Source organism: Dipodomys ordii, unplaced genomic scaffold, assembly GCF_000151885.1.
Source record: "Dipodomys ordii isolate 6190 unplaced genomic scaffold, Dord_2.0 Scaffold1, whole genome shotgun sequence".
NCBI classification, from domain to species: domain Eukaryota; kingdom Metazoa; phylum Chordata; class Mammalia; order Rodentia; family Heteromyidae; genus Dipodomys; species Dipodomys ordii.
This window is the reverse complement of record NW_012267217.1, coordinates 59,296,763-59,312,135: the sequence shown is the minus strand read 5'-3', so window position 1 is coordinate 59,312,135 and position 15,373 is coordinate 59,296,763. Positions and strand designations below refer to the sequence as shown.

The following is a 15,373-nucleotide window of genomic DNA, read 5'->3' as shown; positions in this document are numbered from 1 at the left end:
AATCAGCAAATGCCTCCTACAAGATTTCAATGCATCTCTGCAGTGAACTAAGCAAGTTCCTGCCTTCACTGAATGTGTGCACACATGCACACATACACACACACACACACAAATTTAACATTAGTATAATGTGGGAAGTCCATGTTTAACTGGAGACTGCAAAAAGAGCTGGCTCATAAGCATTTGATCCCATCACACAGGGGTGATTCTAATTTCAGGTGAGCCTGGACCACCTGCAGATGCAGATGCCTGTCCCCGAATCCCAGGGCTCCCTGGGGTACCAGGCCCCAGAGGACCAGAAGGGGCTGTGGGACTCCCTGGACAGAGAGGCCCTCCAGGACCAGGTATGAACTTTACTCTGTTAATTATTTGTGTCATATTGCTGAAGTGAAAATCTAGATCTGTAACAAAAGTTTATTATAAAGGTGATGTACAGAGGGTTTACAGTTATGTAAGTAAGGAAAGGACTATGTTTCTTTTTGAACTGTTACCCCCTCCTTCATTTTCTCCTACTTTTCCTCCTCCCGATCCCCCTCCACTCAAGTTGTAGAGTTCATTTTCAACATAGTATCTAATGAATATCACTGTTGCATTGGTTTACACTTTGTCCTACCATTTCTATGATTCCCCTTCTCTTTCCCAATCGAGATGAACTTATATGTAAGACAAATGGTACAGAAATTAAAAAAACAGAGACAACAGGGAATAAACAAAAGGAGAAAAAAAGAAAGAAAAAAGAAAACAGTACAATTAAAAAATTTTCTTGTTTCCATTTCTTGGAGTTCATTTCGATAAGCATCATTTTACATGGTCATATGCACATAGCTATTGAGCCATTGTGATCCTCTCCTAAGAATATCCTCCTTTGTTCTCAGTGTGAAAATCCTTAAAGTGTTGTTTAATTAATCATGTCCAAGTGTTTTATTATGCTACTTTTTAAATTGGAGCCTAAATAACTAGAGATGATGAGGCACTAAAAATTTCCTTCCATTTCTTTTAACCAGTTTTTATTCATAGATTCAAAGGGCTAATCAAGTTCTAATTAGATCTATATGTCTCTTCTATTTTTGTGATAAACTTTGCTCAAATCTTTTATGCTTGGTCAACTTTTGGGGGTGGGTTTTTGAAATCTCTTAGCACATCAAAATAGATATTCTGTTAATCACCATTAGCTGTTGAATGATAAACAATTACATCTGGTTCTGTAGAATAGAAACTAAGCCTATGGGAAGAGAGAAGGAGGTGAACACATAGAGGAAGAATAGGGAGGAGGTAGATGCTCTTAATGTTGCTATTGCATCATTCCTTTAATTGATATGACTATTGCTCACTATGGTGGCAGAATCCTTATTGTATATAGATGCAAACCACATTCTTCTGTTAGGAAGTATCTTCCAAGTACTTTCTTTTCAGCTATCTGTTATCACTTTGGGTAATTTACAGATAGATCAGGGAGTCTGGGATTGGATGTCTGGAAGGCACTGGTATCTTCAGACCAGTTGGAGGTACCCATGATTCCAGAAGCATGATATGCAAATTATCAGAAGGCCTCCCTCTAACTTCTCCCACTGTCCAGCTGTGATAGGAGCTCTTAATATTTTAGTTCCAAGGAATTAGAAGTTTGTGTCACCTGTTTTTCCTAGTGGTTCCCTAGACTCAAGAAGCTGAACACCTAAAAGATGTCCCTTCAACTTCTTGGGTAGAGGCCAAAGCCTCCCTAGAGTCCTTTTCAAGCTGACTGTTTGCTGGTAGTGTTTTCTGCACGGCATCTGTTCGTGCACAAGGTTAATTGGGTTTCAGTGACATCCTTCAGCATGCTGTGAGTACTTATTTACCTTTCTTTCTTTGGTTCTCATTGCATGTGAGAAGTTCTAACTGGTCAATAAACATTTTAAATACATGCTATACTGTGCATATATCAGTCATATATATCTGTTTTTGCATATGTCTATTTTTACATCTTTTAAATGTGTTTTTATTGTAAAAATTCTGTACAGAGGGGTTACAGTTATATGAGCAAGGTAATGAGTACGTTTCCTAACAAGCATTGTTACCTCCTCCTTTGTTTTCCCCTATCATCTCTTCCCTCCCACCTCCACAACTACATTCCCCCCACCCTCCGCCTAAAGTGTAAAGTTCATTTTTCAACATAGTGTCTTGCACATCTCATTGTTACAATGAGTCAACCTGTATCCCTATTTAAGCATTTTGTTTTTTCCCTTCTCCTCCCCAAATTAGAGAAGTGTATATATAAGATGCAGGACAATGACATCAAATACACTGAAAACAGGGGTTATACCATGGGGGAGGAACATACAAAGAAATAAAAAAAAATCACATGGTACATTATAAATACATTAGAAACAATAGCAAGAAAGAAAAAACCACTTGTGTCCCTATGACCAGATAAAATGATGTTAAGTGAAATGAACCCCAAGATAGGGACATACATCTATTTTTTACATATATGCTTTGCCTATATCTCCAGGACTGCCTCCCAACTCTTAAAAAATAACTTGCAACTAGAAGCTGTGACCTTTTGTAAGGGTCTGCAGATTGTTTGATAAATACTTCCAGTTTCCCTCTACCTGGTACTACTGTGAGCAGTACAAAGATGAGTCGTCCAATGTGTTTTCCTTAACTGGGGAATCCCAGTCACATGGCAGAAATAGCTAGCAGGGCAGAAGTAACTCAAAGGTCAATTATAATTCATGCCTTAAGGGTGTTACAAGTGGAGGACAGTAGGAGATTGGGTCAGAAAGTGGTAAAGCACACGTGGAGCTTGGTAGGACCATGAAGACCCAGTGAGGGCTGGCATTTGAGCAGAGTCTGAAGGAAAGCTTTGGTTGAGGAGCCAGAATTGTCCAACAAGGAGACAGCAGGGCCGTAGTAGATTGGTCTATTAATGTAGTAATGAGGAATCAGCTACATTCTTGTTTCTCTAAGTGTGTGGTCCAAGGGTCAGTGCTCCATTTCCAGGCCTACTGAACCTGAATCTGCATTTTAATAAGATCCTGGGACATTTATGAACATTTAAATTTGAGAAACCCTAACCGTAGCCTATGAATGCTCTCTTTAAAAGATGTTAATGCCTTCCCTAGTGATTCCATCCCAATTGCAGGTTCAAGTCACCTAGAGGAAATAGAAAAGGTTCTAGTGCTTGAGCCTCGTATGTCAGACCAACGGAAGGAAGAGGGGTCTGAGCCCAGTCCCACAGATGACGCAAGCAGGCAGCAGAGGCAGAAACCCGCTGTTGTACCCCAACATCAAAACTGAGATCCTGATGGTGGGTGGGTTTGTCCATCATAGTGGCTTTAGGAAACAGCTAAAGAAAAACAACTGAAAGAAAATATACCAAGGGTAGATTCTGTAATCTTCAACTTCGTAGTGAAATCGGACATGTGAAGATTCTCTCTCTCTCTCTCTCTCTGAAGATTGTGAGTTCTGAAAGAGAGCTTGCTTGCTACCCAGGCCCAGGTGTGATTGCCAGTGCCAATTCCGCCTGATGCAGGCTGGAGGGGCTCATCCACAGGGACTCATCCTTCTCTGGCTTGCTTTGCCTTCTTAAAGGTGATAATGACCCTGTCTGATGACAGTGGGGGCCTTGTCCCAAGACCAGCTCTCTGCCACAGAATGTGACCATTGTTACACAAAACAGGAACTTGCTCAGTTCTCCCAGTGAGCCATTCCTCTCTCTCCAGGGTCTCTCAGCCCAGCTTCCAATACTCCTCAGCTCAGCTTCCTGGGGCCGCCTTTGCCCTACAGGACACCTGCTTCATTATTGCTTTCTTTGGGGGTCCCTGTTCTCTGATACTACCTCCTGTTGACAAGGAACCAGAAGTCATTCTCAATGTTTTCCGCATTCCCTTCTCCCACCTTCTTACCACTGGGAATCTGGCTAGCTAAGAGTGACAGGTCTAAAAGGGCCCAATCCTGACTGACCAGGCCTACCTTAGGTGTAGGTTTCTCAGTACCCTTCCTTTCCTGAAGAGGATTCTTTCAAAAGTGTGGGGGGGGAGGGGGTACGTACACAACAATTACAGTTGGCTGAGTTGTGAAAAACAGCTGCTTCTAGAAGAAAACACTTCCACTTAAATGACATTATTCTTTTCTTCCTATTTTCTTTGGAGATGGGACTGACATAAAACACACCAAACTTCCCGCTCTGTCTGTCCAAGCATGGAGGCTAATACCACATTAAGTATAAGTGGTATCTACTCAGGGCCCTCCACCCCAGGAGACCTAATGCTCTATATGCACACATCTCCTCCCTTGCAACTTTTCCTACAGGGAGGCCCTCCAAGCCTTCCACTTCCTAAAGTAAATGCAAAGGCAGTTTCCATTTTGTTTTGAGTTGTCCTTGCCTAATGTGTGTGTCCACATCCTGTGAGGGACGTATTTGTCTTCACTCAGGTTAACAAGGGCTTTCCTTCCTGTCTCTGGGAAAATGTCATCCCCTAGCATCTTATCCTAAAGGAAACAAAGTGTGCATTGTAACACTTGGCATGGAGATCCGCAAATCAATCAGAGATGATGGCACTTGGAGTCCATATGTCAGGTGGCATGTCTGGTACCTGTCCAATAGATGAAGGCAATTCTAACAAATCCATGAACCAACTACTCTTCAGTCCTTGGAAGTCCTTTGTAGACATGCATAGTGGCTGAACGTTGGACCCCTTTTGTCAGATAGGATGGAGAAAACTCAGTGTTTTTTCTGAAACAACTGACATTGTTCTCGATGCTGGTGGGGGAAGTCACACCAGCTCTCCATCCAGGGAGAAGAGGTACTTGCCTTGTTACATGGAGAGTAAAGCTGTACTCACCTGAATGGGAAGACCTGGCCTCCTACAAGGTGCAGGCACCTTCAGGACACTAGGCACAAATGTGTTTCTAATCCTGGGGCTCAAAGGTGGGGTGACGTTAATAAGGGCACTAAAGAATCAAAAGGAGACTTCTCTAAAGAGGAAATCAGAATGGCCAATAGACACATGAAGAAACGTTCAACATCTCTGGCCATAAAAGAAAGGCAAATCAAAACCACATTGAGATTCCACCTCATCCCAGTTAGAATGGCCATTATCAAGAAAACAAATAATCATAGATGCTGGCAGGGATGTGGCCAAAAGGGAACACCACTAGCTATTACACTGTTCTTGGGAATATAAACTGGTTCAACTACTCTGGAAACCAGCATGGAGGTTCCTCAAAAGACTAAACATAGAGCTCCCCTATGATCCAGCAATCTCACTTGTAGGCATTTACCCAAATGATCACAAACAAGGCCACACTAAAGCTACAAACACAACTATGTTCATTGCAGAATTATTTACCATAGCTAAGATATGGAACCAACCCAGATGCCCCTCAGTAGATGAATGGAAAAAGAAAATGTAATACATATATACATAGGCTCCATGATTTCCCTCATTTGTAATAATTAGTATATGCCTAGGATAGTCGTAGCAGAGGATCACACTAGCTCAACAGCTGTGTACATATGACCATATAAAACAATGCTAATCAAAATCAACTCCTAGATATGAAAACAAGAGTTCTTTTTTAAAAAATGTACTGTGTGAAGTTATTCCTTTTTTTCTCCCCCACCCTTTGGTTTATCCCCTGTTGTCACTGTTTTTGATTTTGGTACCCTGTGTCTTGTATATATGTTTATCTGATTTGGGGAAGGAAAGGAGAATAACAAGGGAGACAAAGGACAAAGGGTCAACCAATGCAGCAGCAATACAAGACTATGTTGGAAATGAACTTTACAGCTTGCGGGGAGGGGAGTCAGGGGAGAGGGAAAGGGAGAGAAAATGAGGGAGGGGGTAACAATGTCCAACAAGAAATGTACTTATTACCTCAATTATTTAACTGTAACCCCACTGTTCATCACCCTTAGATAAAATTAACAATGAAAGGTGGAGTGATAGCTCATTAACCACCATGACATGAATGCAGTCAACTGGCCCCAGGGTGGAGGACAAAGACCATCTGGGGACAGAAGTAACAGCCCCAGACTAGCCATGTTAGAACAGATCTTCCAAAGAGCAAGAGCCTTATGTTGGAGCTGGTTTTAGGAGGCAAGGCTGGTCAGAGAAGAGGGGGAAGGGAGAAATGTATCTCATCCCCTGCCCTCAACATTCCAGGCTCTCAACATGCTGCCTGTTCACAATTCCTGGCCCTTGTATGTGACTCAAGCCCTATGTCCCTCCCCCACTCCCAGTCAGCCTCCACTGTGTTAGTCTCTAAAGGCACCATGTGTCCCTTGCCCGTCTAGGCCTTTGTGGGTGCTGTTCAGTCCACCCATGTACCCTATGATGCTGATGTTCCAAGTTCATGGTTACTCCCTGGATGTTTCTTCTATTCCAGTGGAAGCTTCGAGGCTAGTAACCTTCTCTCTCTGTTTCTGTGTCTTCTCCATATAAACTTTAGTGTCACATTTGTGTCACCAGAACACATCCTTGCTTGTTTGATTTGTACAACTTCTTAGATCAGGGGCCTCAAATCCATTTTCGGTGTAGATCCAGACAGTGGGTGTGTATCAGACTCTGGAGGCTCAGCACTGCTACTGCAGCGTAGGTGATACATGATTTGTGAGCCTGGCCTCACCTGTGGATGGCGGACTCACCCACAGTGACTGGCAACCTCCCCACAACCATAGCAGCTCTGAGCTGTCCCCCATTGTAGCACGGGTCCTCTCAGCCCAATTCTCTTCACATTTGGGGCCAGATCATCTGCTACCTGGAGGGACATTCTGCATTGGAGGTACTGAGTGGCCTTTCCCCACCAGATGCCAGTATTGGGACCCGATCTCCCATTGACAAACAGCCATAAAATATCTCTGGACAATGTCCTATGATGAACAGAAGTCCTTTGCACTGAGAACTGTTTGTGTAGGGAGATGTGTGGTGGGGATGGGTAATGGTAGAATTTGTATAGGGAGTAACTATCTTGTAAAGAAGAGAAAAAGCAATTACGCCTATTGTGTTTGAAGGCCCAGCTGGCTGTGTATCAGCCTACTCTTAGATCTGCACATGTTTTTAAAAAGAGATCACACTCAGCACGCTCTTCTGAACATGCCATTACTTCTATGTCATTACATGTTTTCCTACAACATTATCTGTAGTGGCTACAGAATGTTGCAGCATTCGATTGTACCGTGATTTATTTAACCACTGCTTTCATGAATTATTTATTGATTGCTTTGGTGCCAGCACTCTGGAAGAAAGAAATTAATCCAGCCAGGCTTCTCTCTTGGAACAACAGACTATCTAGAAGTGAAGGGACAAACCAGCCAGCACCCATATGTGGGTAATGTGAGAATTTGTAACAGCTGATCTTAACTCGGAGGTGGAAGGGGGATGTGGAAAGCCTGGGATCTCAAGATTTATGGAACATCTGGGTCTTCTGGAAAGCTTATGGTAGATAACACGGACTGCTGAGTGGCAACCTGGACTTTCTGGCTTGTTAGGTGTGGAGAAAGCTCCGAGGTGCCTCGCTTGCACCAGGCTTCCTGGTGATGTTGCTGCTCACTCTGGTTTAAGTAAGGTACTTCTACTTTTTCCCCATGAGGAACAACTGGTATCTTCCTGGATAATGAATATTTTGCCCATAAATCATCCTTGATTCTAATGGAGAAGTGTAATGCTAGGAAGAGGGGCTTGGGAACTAGATCACACACGCACACACCCTCTCTGAGATTCACTTTCCTCAGCTGTATAAAAACAAGGCTGCTTGTGAAAATTATGAGTTGACTCTTCTAATAAGCTCTTAGAATAGCCTGAAAGAACAAAAGTGTGTTTGCTATTAGTATTAATGGTATTGTTAAGATAATAAGTTCCGTGCATCAAAGATCTGGTTTCAAGAATAGGCAGAGCTGGGCACCAGTAGCTCGTGCCTGTAATTCTAGCTACTCAGAAGTCTGAGATCTGAGGATCATGGTTCAAAGCCAGCCCACTCAGAAAAGTCCATGAGACTCTTATGTCCAATGAACTACCAAAGAACCAGATGTGGAATTATGGATCAAGTGGTAGAGTGCAAACCTTGAGCAAAACAGCTCAGGGACAGTGCTCAGACCCTGAGTTCATGCCTCAGGACCACTACCACTCTCAAAAATAGGCAGAAACCCTCCCCCACGGTATAACCCCTGCTTTCACTGTATTTGATGTCGGTATAATTTGTGGAGGGGAAGGGGAAAAACAAATCGTTTAAATAGGGATACAGGTGAACCCATTGCAACAATGAGATGTATAGGTCATTATGTCGAAAAATGAACTTTACAACTTTGGTGCAGGGGGTGGGGGCAGGAGGAGGTTTGGGTGGAGGGCAGGGGGAGGATGGGAAGGGATGGGAAGGGGAAACAAAGGAGGAGGCTACAATACTTGATAAGAAATGTACTCATTATCTTGCCCATGTAATTGTAACCCCTTTGTACAGTATTTTCACAATAAGAAAAATAAATTATGGTGAAAGAAAAAAATAGGCAGAAAGAAGAAAATAGAAATGAATTTAAAAAGACAACAGAAATATAGAATTTTCAAAGTGTATCACCAAAACTAGGCAGAAATAAGAAACAGAAATAGAAAACAAATTGCAGAAATACAGAACTCTCAAAGTATACCATCAAGCTTGCTACCAGACAGAGCTTTACAATTTAACTTTAGTCTAGGGCAGTGTTTCTCAAACTGGGATCCATTGAACCCATAGCAACAGTCACGTGAAAACATACTGGAAAGGTCTGGGGGCAGATGTGTCTTGAGTGGTCTGGAGGGAAAGTTCTTATTCCAAGGGGCTCTGGGCGAGTCAGCACATGGATCAAGTGTAAATGCACAGTCTGGGCCTGGCACAAGCAAGGACTTTTTGAAGCAGTACAGAAAAGGAAGCCTCCCAGGAAATTCTTGATTTCCACCATCTTGTCAAGATACGACTTGGTTCAACCTTCCCTCATCATTATCCTGGCCCCAGTGTCGTTTAATCACACTATCATACTTCCTGTATTGGTTGAGACCCCGGGGAGCAGCTACAGCTGCAAGTAAATACCTCCAATAGAACAAGAGAACTCCTGGGTTCACTGGCTTCCTCAGCTTTGCTATCTTCACTCCACGAGCGTGGGAGCAGGAGACTCTAGAAAATGCTGCGGGAGCAAGCCCCTCTTTGGCTTAATGGTTGGTTTTAGGCTACTTTGGTTATGGGAACAAAATTCCACAGATTGGGTGGGGGGCACGCAACAGGAAGTGTCCTCTACCTCTTCCCTCCTCAGATCTAGAAGTAGAAGTTCAAGAGCGAAGTGCTGGCAAGGTGGATGGCTCCTGAGGCGTCTCTCTGTCACAGGCGTGTCCCTAACATTTCCTTGTGTGTCACTTCCTCATGTTATAAAACCAGGCTCCATTACCTTCTACTCTACCAGGCTCATTTTACTAGAGTCACATCTGTAAGGGATCTGTTCCCCAATATAGTGACCCTAAAACATAGGAGATTTAATAGCCTTTAATGAGAATGTAGGAGGAGGGCATAAATCAGACCCTAGGAAGCCAATTTATAGAAAAGGAAGAGAGAGCCACAGACAATGAGAGAGATGGGGTGGAGGGGAGAGAGAGCTGGAGATCTAGGGAGAGCTAGTAAAGTCAGCTAACCAGGACTAACGGCCATGAAGTCCCTAAGGACCATGACCATGTCTACTACCCTGACCAGATGGAGATTGTGACTAATTGATGTGTTGACAAAAAAATGCAACCCAGTACCTAAGGGCCCATCTAGGATGACTGTGCCCGCTGCCCTGGCCCCCAGGTTATGCTCTCTAAGGATGGACCTGGGCTCTGCAGCCTGTGAAGAAGTGGAACAGGAGCTGATGGTTCCACCTCAGAACTCGTCATCTGGGCCATATTTGCTCCTCACATCTGTTGGGCTCTGTGATCTTTCTGAGCCTGTCTTCCTGCTGGTGTGGGAGCAGACCTGCTCCTGAGCTGCTTTGAAGACTGAGTGGGATCATCTTGCTAAAGAGATTGGCATGGTACCCACATATTGCAAACACTAGATGAAAAGCTATTATGAAAAATTACTAGCTGCGCATGGTAGCTCAAACCTGTAATGCAAGCTGTTTAGAGGGCAGAAGTAGGAGGATCATGATTTCGAGGTCAGCCTAGGCCAAGTGGTAAGACTGTATCTCAAAACACAGAAGACCAGCTAAAGGTCTGAAGATGCAGCTCAGATCACAGAATTACTGTTCTGTCTCCTAATTTAACTCGACTTCCAACTGAATCCTATGAAATTTCATTCGTTCCCCCAATTCAGACTTCATTATAAAGGATATTTAGTTATACACATAATACATATTTAATGCTTTCCCCCCCCCAAAAGCCCAAATACAATAATATAAAGGAAACAGGAAAAACCTTTACTCTCTCAATAATTCCCTGTGTACCACTTCCAATCTGGCTCAGCCCTTCACTGGCTCATTGACTTGATTAAAGTCCAGTTTCCTGAGTCTCTGCCCACTGTAAAGTAGAGACAGTTAACCTCAACTTCATGTAATCAGGAAGACTTCAATCGGTTGGTATAACAGAATCAGGGAGGAAGGAAGCCCAGCTTGGGTCCACAGGGCCCACAGTGGTAACTTCTGGCAGGTCTCACAACCACCATCATGTTCTTTCTTGTAGGATGCAAAGGAAAGCCTGGGCTGGATGGAAGGAGGGGCCAGGATGGTGTCCCTGGGCCGCCTGGACCTCCTGGACACAAAGGTGAAGCCGGAGAGACTGGCTGTGCTGGAAAACCAGGTGACACATTTCTTTTTGTCTTCCTTTCCCTGATACCAAAGACTGGGGAGCTAGACACCAAGCCTAGCAAGCAGCTGTGCAGTGGGTGTTATGAAATACATCTGTTTGTCACAGATGCCCGCTCAGCAGATATTAGGGAGACCAAAGCGTTGAGGAGATGCATCTCCCACATTCTAATGGATGCCAAACCATCATCAGAGCCCGTCTAGTTGCTGGATCGTATATAAAATACAGGGCTTTGAAGAGAAAGCATTTGGGAGCAGGTGAGGTGTGAGGGGAAAGAGATGACGTCAGGATAGAGCTTTGAAATGTAACTTAGGCCTGGTGGACCCAAACACTTGAAGACACATCTTGGGAGAGTACCTGTCAAGGTGATAATGTCCATGAGTAGAAACAAGAGAGGAGGGCTGGCTGCGGCAGAAGAGCTTGCTTCTGAAAGACCAAGCTCAGCTTCAGCAAATTAGCTCCTGTAGACATGCAGATCTAGTGTTCCCTACATCAATTTTTGATTTCCAAATCTGAAATGTCCAGTTATAAAATCATTACAGGTCAAATGAGCAGATCTCCTTCACATGGTCATCTTTGTAATCTCTTTGTCACTTGGTCACTTTGTCATCTCTGATTGGCAGTGTGTGTAGGAGAGCCTGTTGGTCTTGAAGGAACAACAAGCAATTAACAAAACCAAAACATCTTTCATCTCTCAAAGTCCATCAGCTTTTGTTCCTGGCAATTGGAAATAGCTGTTGGCCTTCCTCAGGAGATCAGCATCTTGGCAGTGTCAAATGAGTCAGAACTTGCTCACATTTTAGAGGATTATCCGTTTCCATCTACCACCAAGAATGGTAGAGCAAGGCCTTCCCTTCCCCTCTCTCCCTCACTAAAGAAGAGATTCAAAGTCAGCCATGTGCATCCTCCCCTTTGCCCTTTGCAGTGGACCCCTCAGTGCGCCAGACCCATGAGGGCCATCTGGCAGGTGGAAGAAGACCAACTTCAGCCTGTTCCCAGCCCCGTCTGAGAAGGTGGAGGCCCCAGGTCTGGGAGGGGTGGCTCATGCACTGCTTTAGTTCTTTTTCATTAGATGTTACCATGTCCTAACCTCTACAGTTTATCTTTCCATATGGGTATGGTCATTACTCTCCCTCCAATGAAAGTGCTCTGGGAGGACAGGGATTTCTTCCTGTGTTCTCTTTTCAGGAAGCCCCAGCATCACCTAGGAACTGCTTGAAACTAATTTGGTCCTTCCTCAGTATCTACAGGGTACTGGCTCCAGGATCCCTCATCCCAGGATCCTCAAGTCCTTTATATTAATCGTATTATCATATTATTTTACACCACATGCATATGTACATACACACACACACACACACACACACACAACCTTCCCACATATTTTAAATCATGTCTAGAGTATGTAACCGTTTATTGCAATGTAAGTGCTATGTAGTGTACTGTGTCATTTAGGGAATAATAACAAGAACATAGTCTATAATGCTCAGTGAAGATATATTTTTTGTTTGTTTTAGCTTTTGATACTTTCAAACAGAGCTTGGTTGGACTCAGAGATTCTGAATGTGTGTGCAGTGGCGCTCCGTGCTGGCTGGCTGAGTCTTTGTGTGTACTGCACTTGCGGAAGGGACCATGCCTGCCCTGACGGCTGTGCCCTGTTCCCCTCTGTTCCCTGTGTGCTTAGCACAGTGCCACAGGACCGGTACTTGTGAAACAGAAATCCTGAAGGTGTGTTTTCATTCTTTATTTCTCTAGGCCCTCCTGGTCTGACTGGTGATCCTGGGCCCAAAGGGACTGGCCTTGGCTACCTCAGTGGCTTCCTCCTGGTTCTCCACAGTCAGACGGACCAGGAACCTGCCTGCCCTGTGGGAATGCCCCGGCTCTGGACCGGATATAGTCTGTTATACATGGAAGGACAGGAGAAAGCCCACAATCAAGACCTCGGTATGGATATTCCATGTGATCACTCATATTGTTGACCCTGGTATAGATACTCCTCGTGATCACCAGTCACCCATGCTGGTGACTATGTGTAGATAGTCACATGATGGTCCATGATAGTCACCTGTATATAGATAGCATATAGTAATACCCATGACCACTGTACTGTTGACTTCTGGGTAGATATTCTACCTGATCATCCATGCTGTTGACCTTGGACAGTCACATGATCACCCATGCTGCTGCCCTTAGTGGAGATAATCCATGGGATCACCTACAGCTGACCTTGGTGTGAATGTTCCCTCGATCATCCATACTCTTCACCTTGGTATGGATTTTCCAAGGTGATCAACCATGCCGTTTCTTAGAAAGTAAAACTTTGGTTTTAAGCTTACAGATTCACCAACCTAATCACTAATCCTTTATGAGATTCTTACTGCATTTTTTATATTTACTTTCATTCTTTTCCTTCTCTTCATTAATTTTTTCTTTAATTTTTCCATTGTCATTATAGGGAGATGTAGAGAGCGGTTACAGTTACCTAAGTCACATAATGAGTACATTTCTTTTTGGACAATGCCACCTGTTCCTTCATTACTTTTTCCCTTATTATTTTTTTTAAACTGCCATGTGAACTCCCAACTATTTCTATTAAAACTGCGATCCTACATGATGTCACAGAAATTCATTCTGGCTCTAGTTTCTTTTCGGTTATTTATTGCTCTTTTTTTTTTTTTTAAAGATACTTTCATCTGGGCACCGGTGGCTCATGCCTGTAATCCTAGCTACTCAGGAGGCTGAGATCTGAGGATCAAGGTTCAAAGCCAGCCCAGGCAGGAAACTCTGTGAGACTCTTACTCCAATAAACCACTAGAAAACCAGAAGTGGTGCTGTGGCTTGAGTGGTAGAGCGCTTGCCTTGAGCTGAAGAGCGCCCAAGCCCAGAGTTCAAGCCCCATGACCGACCAAACAAAATTAAAAAAAGATATTTTCATTGAAAGTTAATGTAACTCTTATGAACTAAGGTTTTCATTCTCATATGTAGATTATTTAGTTGGGCCCTTGTGGCTCCTGCATTGATATACACCTTGATTTAAGCACCTGCTGTGTGTACATTATGGCACTTGGAACATCAGAGCCCTGTCCTACTCCAATCTGTTTTCAAATAGCAAGACATAGAGGGTCATCCTCCACACTGCTTGACAATTTCTGGAAGCTGATTAAAGAGCTGCAGGAAGCAATGCCAAGACAATAGTCTACATACCCAAGTCCTGACAATTACTGTCTTTCCTGGACTGAAGGGTCAAGGTGGTGGGTGGCAAAGGATGCACCAACAGAGATGGTTGGTGGTGAGATGACTTCTGTCACTGGCTTCATGTCATGTGCTCACAGGGTGCAGGTCTAGAGTTGGCTTTCCTACCCATCTTCCCATCTCTATTAGGTACATCCATGTTCTGATCGCCCACCACTGACTTAAGTTTCTTGGAGCACAGGCAAAAAGAAGAGGGAATTGTGCTATATCTTGAATGTGTTTGTAGCTCTCCTCTGCTCTCCTCTTCCTTCTGTTCTCAAGTTCTTTCCTGTCTGGCCTCTGCATTCTCAGTCTTGCCCTTTCTGCCCTGTGCTAGTAAGATGGCACATTTTAAAACTCTGAAGAACTTCACGAGATTGACAAAATGTGCTCTGGACACCACTAAAGCAAGCAGACACACGAACATGCACATCTCCATTCCATTATTCCCCTCAGCGAGCTGTGACTTCCCAGAACACCATGCTCTGTGCATCAGGCTCTCTCCACTGCCACATGAAACCTTGGGGTTTCTCCTCCTCTGAAGAGTACCACCACCTCCAGCCTGGGTGTGTGGGAGGGGGTGTGGGGAGGCGGGCACGGTCCTCTTCACATTTCCACTCACAGCTTAAAGATCCAGCCACTCCATACTTCTCATTCACAGCATTTGTCAGCCTGGAATTTCATCAGTGGTTTGCTCATCCATGTCCCTGTAGGTCAATGAGATTCAAGAAGATGAATATGTCATTGCTTACCTCTAGCGTCTTGGCCTGCTGGCGGTCCTCTTAGGGAGGGATGAGTGGTTAAGGACTGGCTTACAAGGCTAAAGGGGTTTTCCCACCGTGAAGTGGGCTTTGGCCTGCCCACCCTGGGTCATGGGTCAGAACAGGTGGTCTGTGAATGCTTGGGGGGGAAAGGGTCACTGGCACACCAAATGTCTCTTCCTTCCTCCAAGGTCTGGCAGGGTCATGCCTTCCCATGTTTAGCACGCTGCCCTTTGCCTACTGTAACATCCACCAAGTGTGCCACTATGCGCGGCGAAATGACAGGTCATACTGGCTGGCCAGCGCCGCGCCCCTCCCCATGATGCCAGTCTCCGAGGAAGAGATTCGCCCTTACATCAGCCGCTGTGCGGTGTGCGAGGCCCCGGCCCAGGCCGTCGCAGTGCACAGCCAGGATCAGTCCATCCCGCCGTGCCCGCGGGCCTGGAGGAGCCTCTGGATCGGGTACTCATTTCTGATGGTGAGCTCGCTGCCCTGGAACCCTGTCACCTTCCTTTTCTTCCCCTGTCTGGATCGGATAGGAATTCTGTGCGTACTTAAGGCCCACCCCCAGGGAAATCAAGATTGTGAAGGCGGTTACAAACC

The 15,373-nt window shown here is 44.6% G+C and overlaps 1 protein-coding gene across 2 annotated transcripts in view; it reads left to right on the top strand.

The window, feature by feature from the left end:
- The window catches only part of Col4a4 (collagen, type IV, alpha 4), a 118,134-nt gene that overhangs the window by 100,778 nt on the left and 1,983 nt on the right, over nucleotides 1-15,373 (top strand). For both annotated transcript variants that reach the window (XM_013010218.1, XM_013010226.1), the window contains exons 44-47: nucleotides 219-344; nucleotides 10,656-10,772; nucleotides 12,534-12,722; nucleotides 14,962-15,248. In XM_013010218.1, the coding sequence (XP_012865672.1) occupies nucleotides 219-344; nucleotides 10,656-10,772; nucleotides 12,534-12,722; nucleotides 14,962-15,248 (719 nt within the window). The remainder of the gene's footprint in view (nucleotides 1-218; nucleotides 345-10,655; nucleotides 10,773-12,533; nucleotides 12,723-14,961; nucleotides 15,249-15,373) is intronic.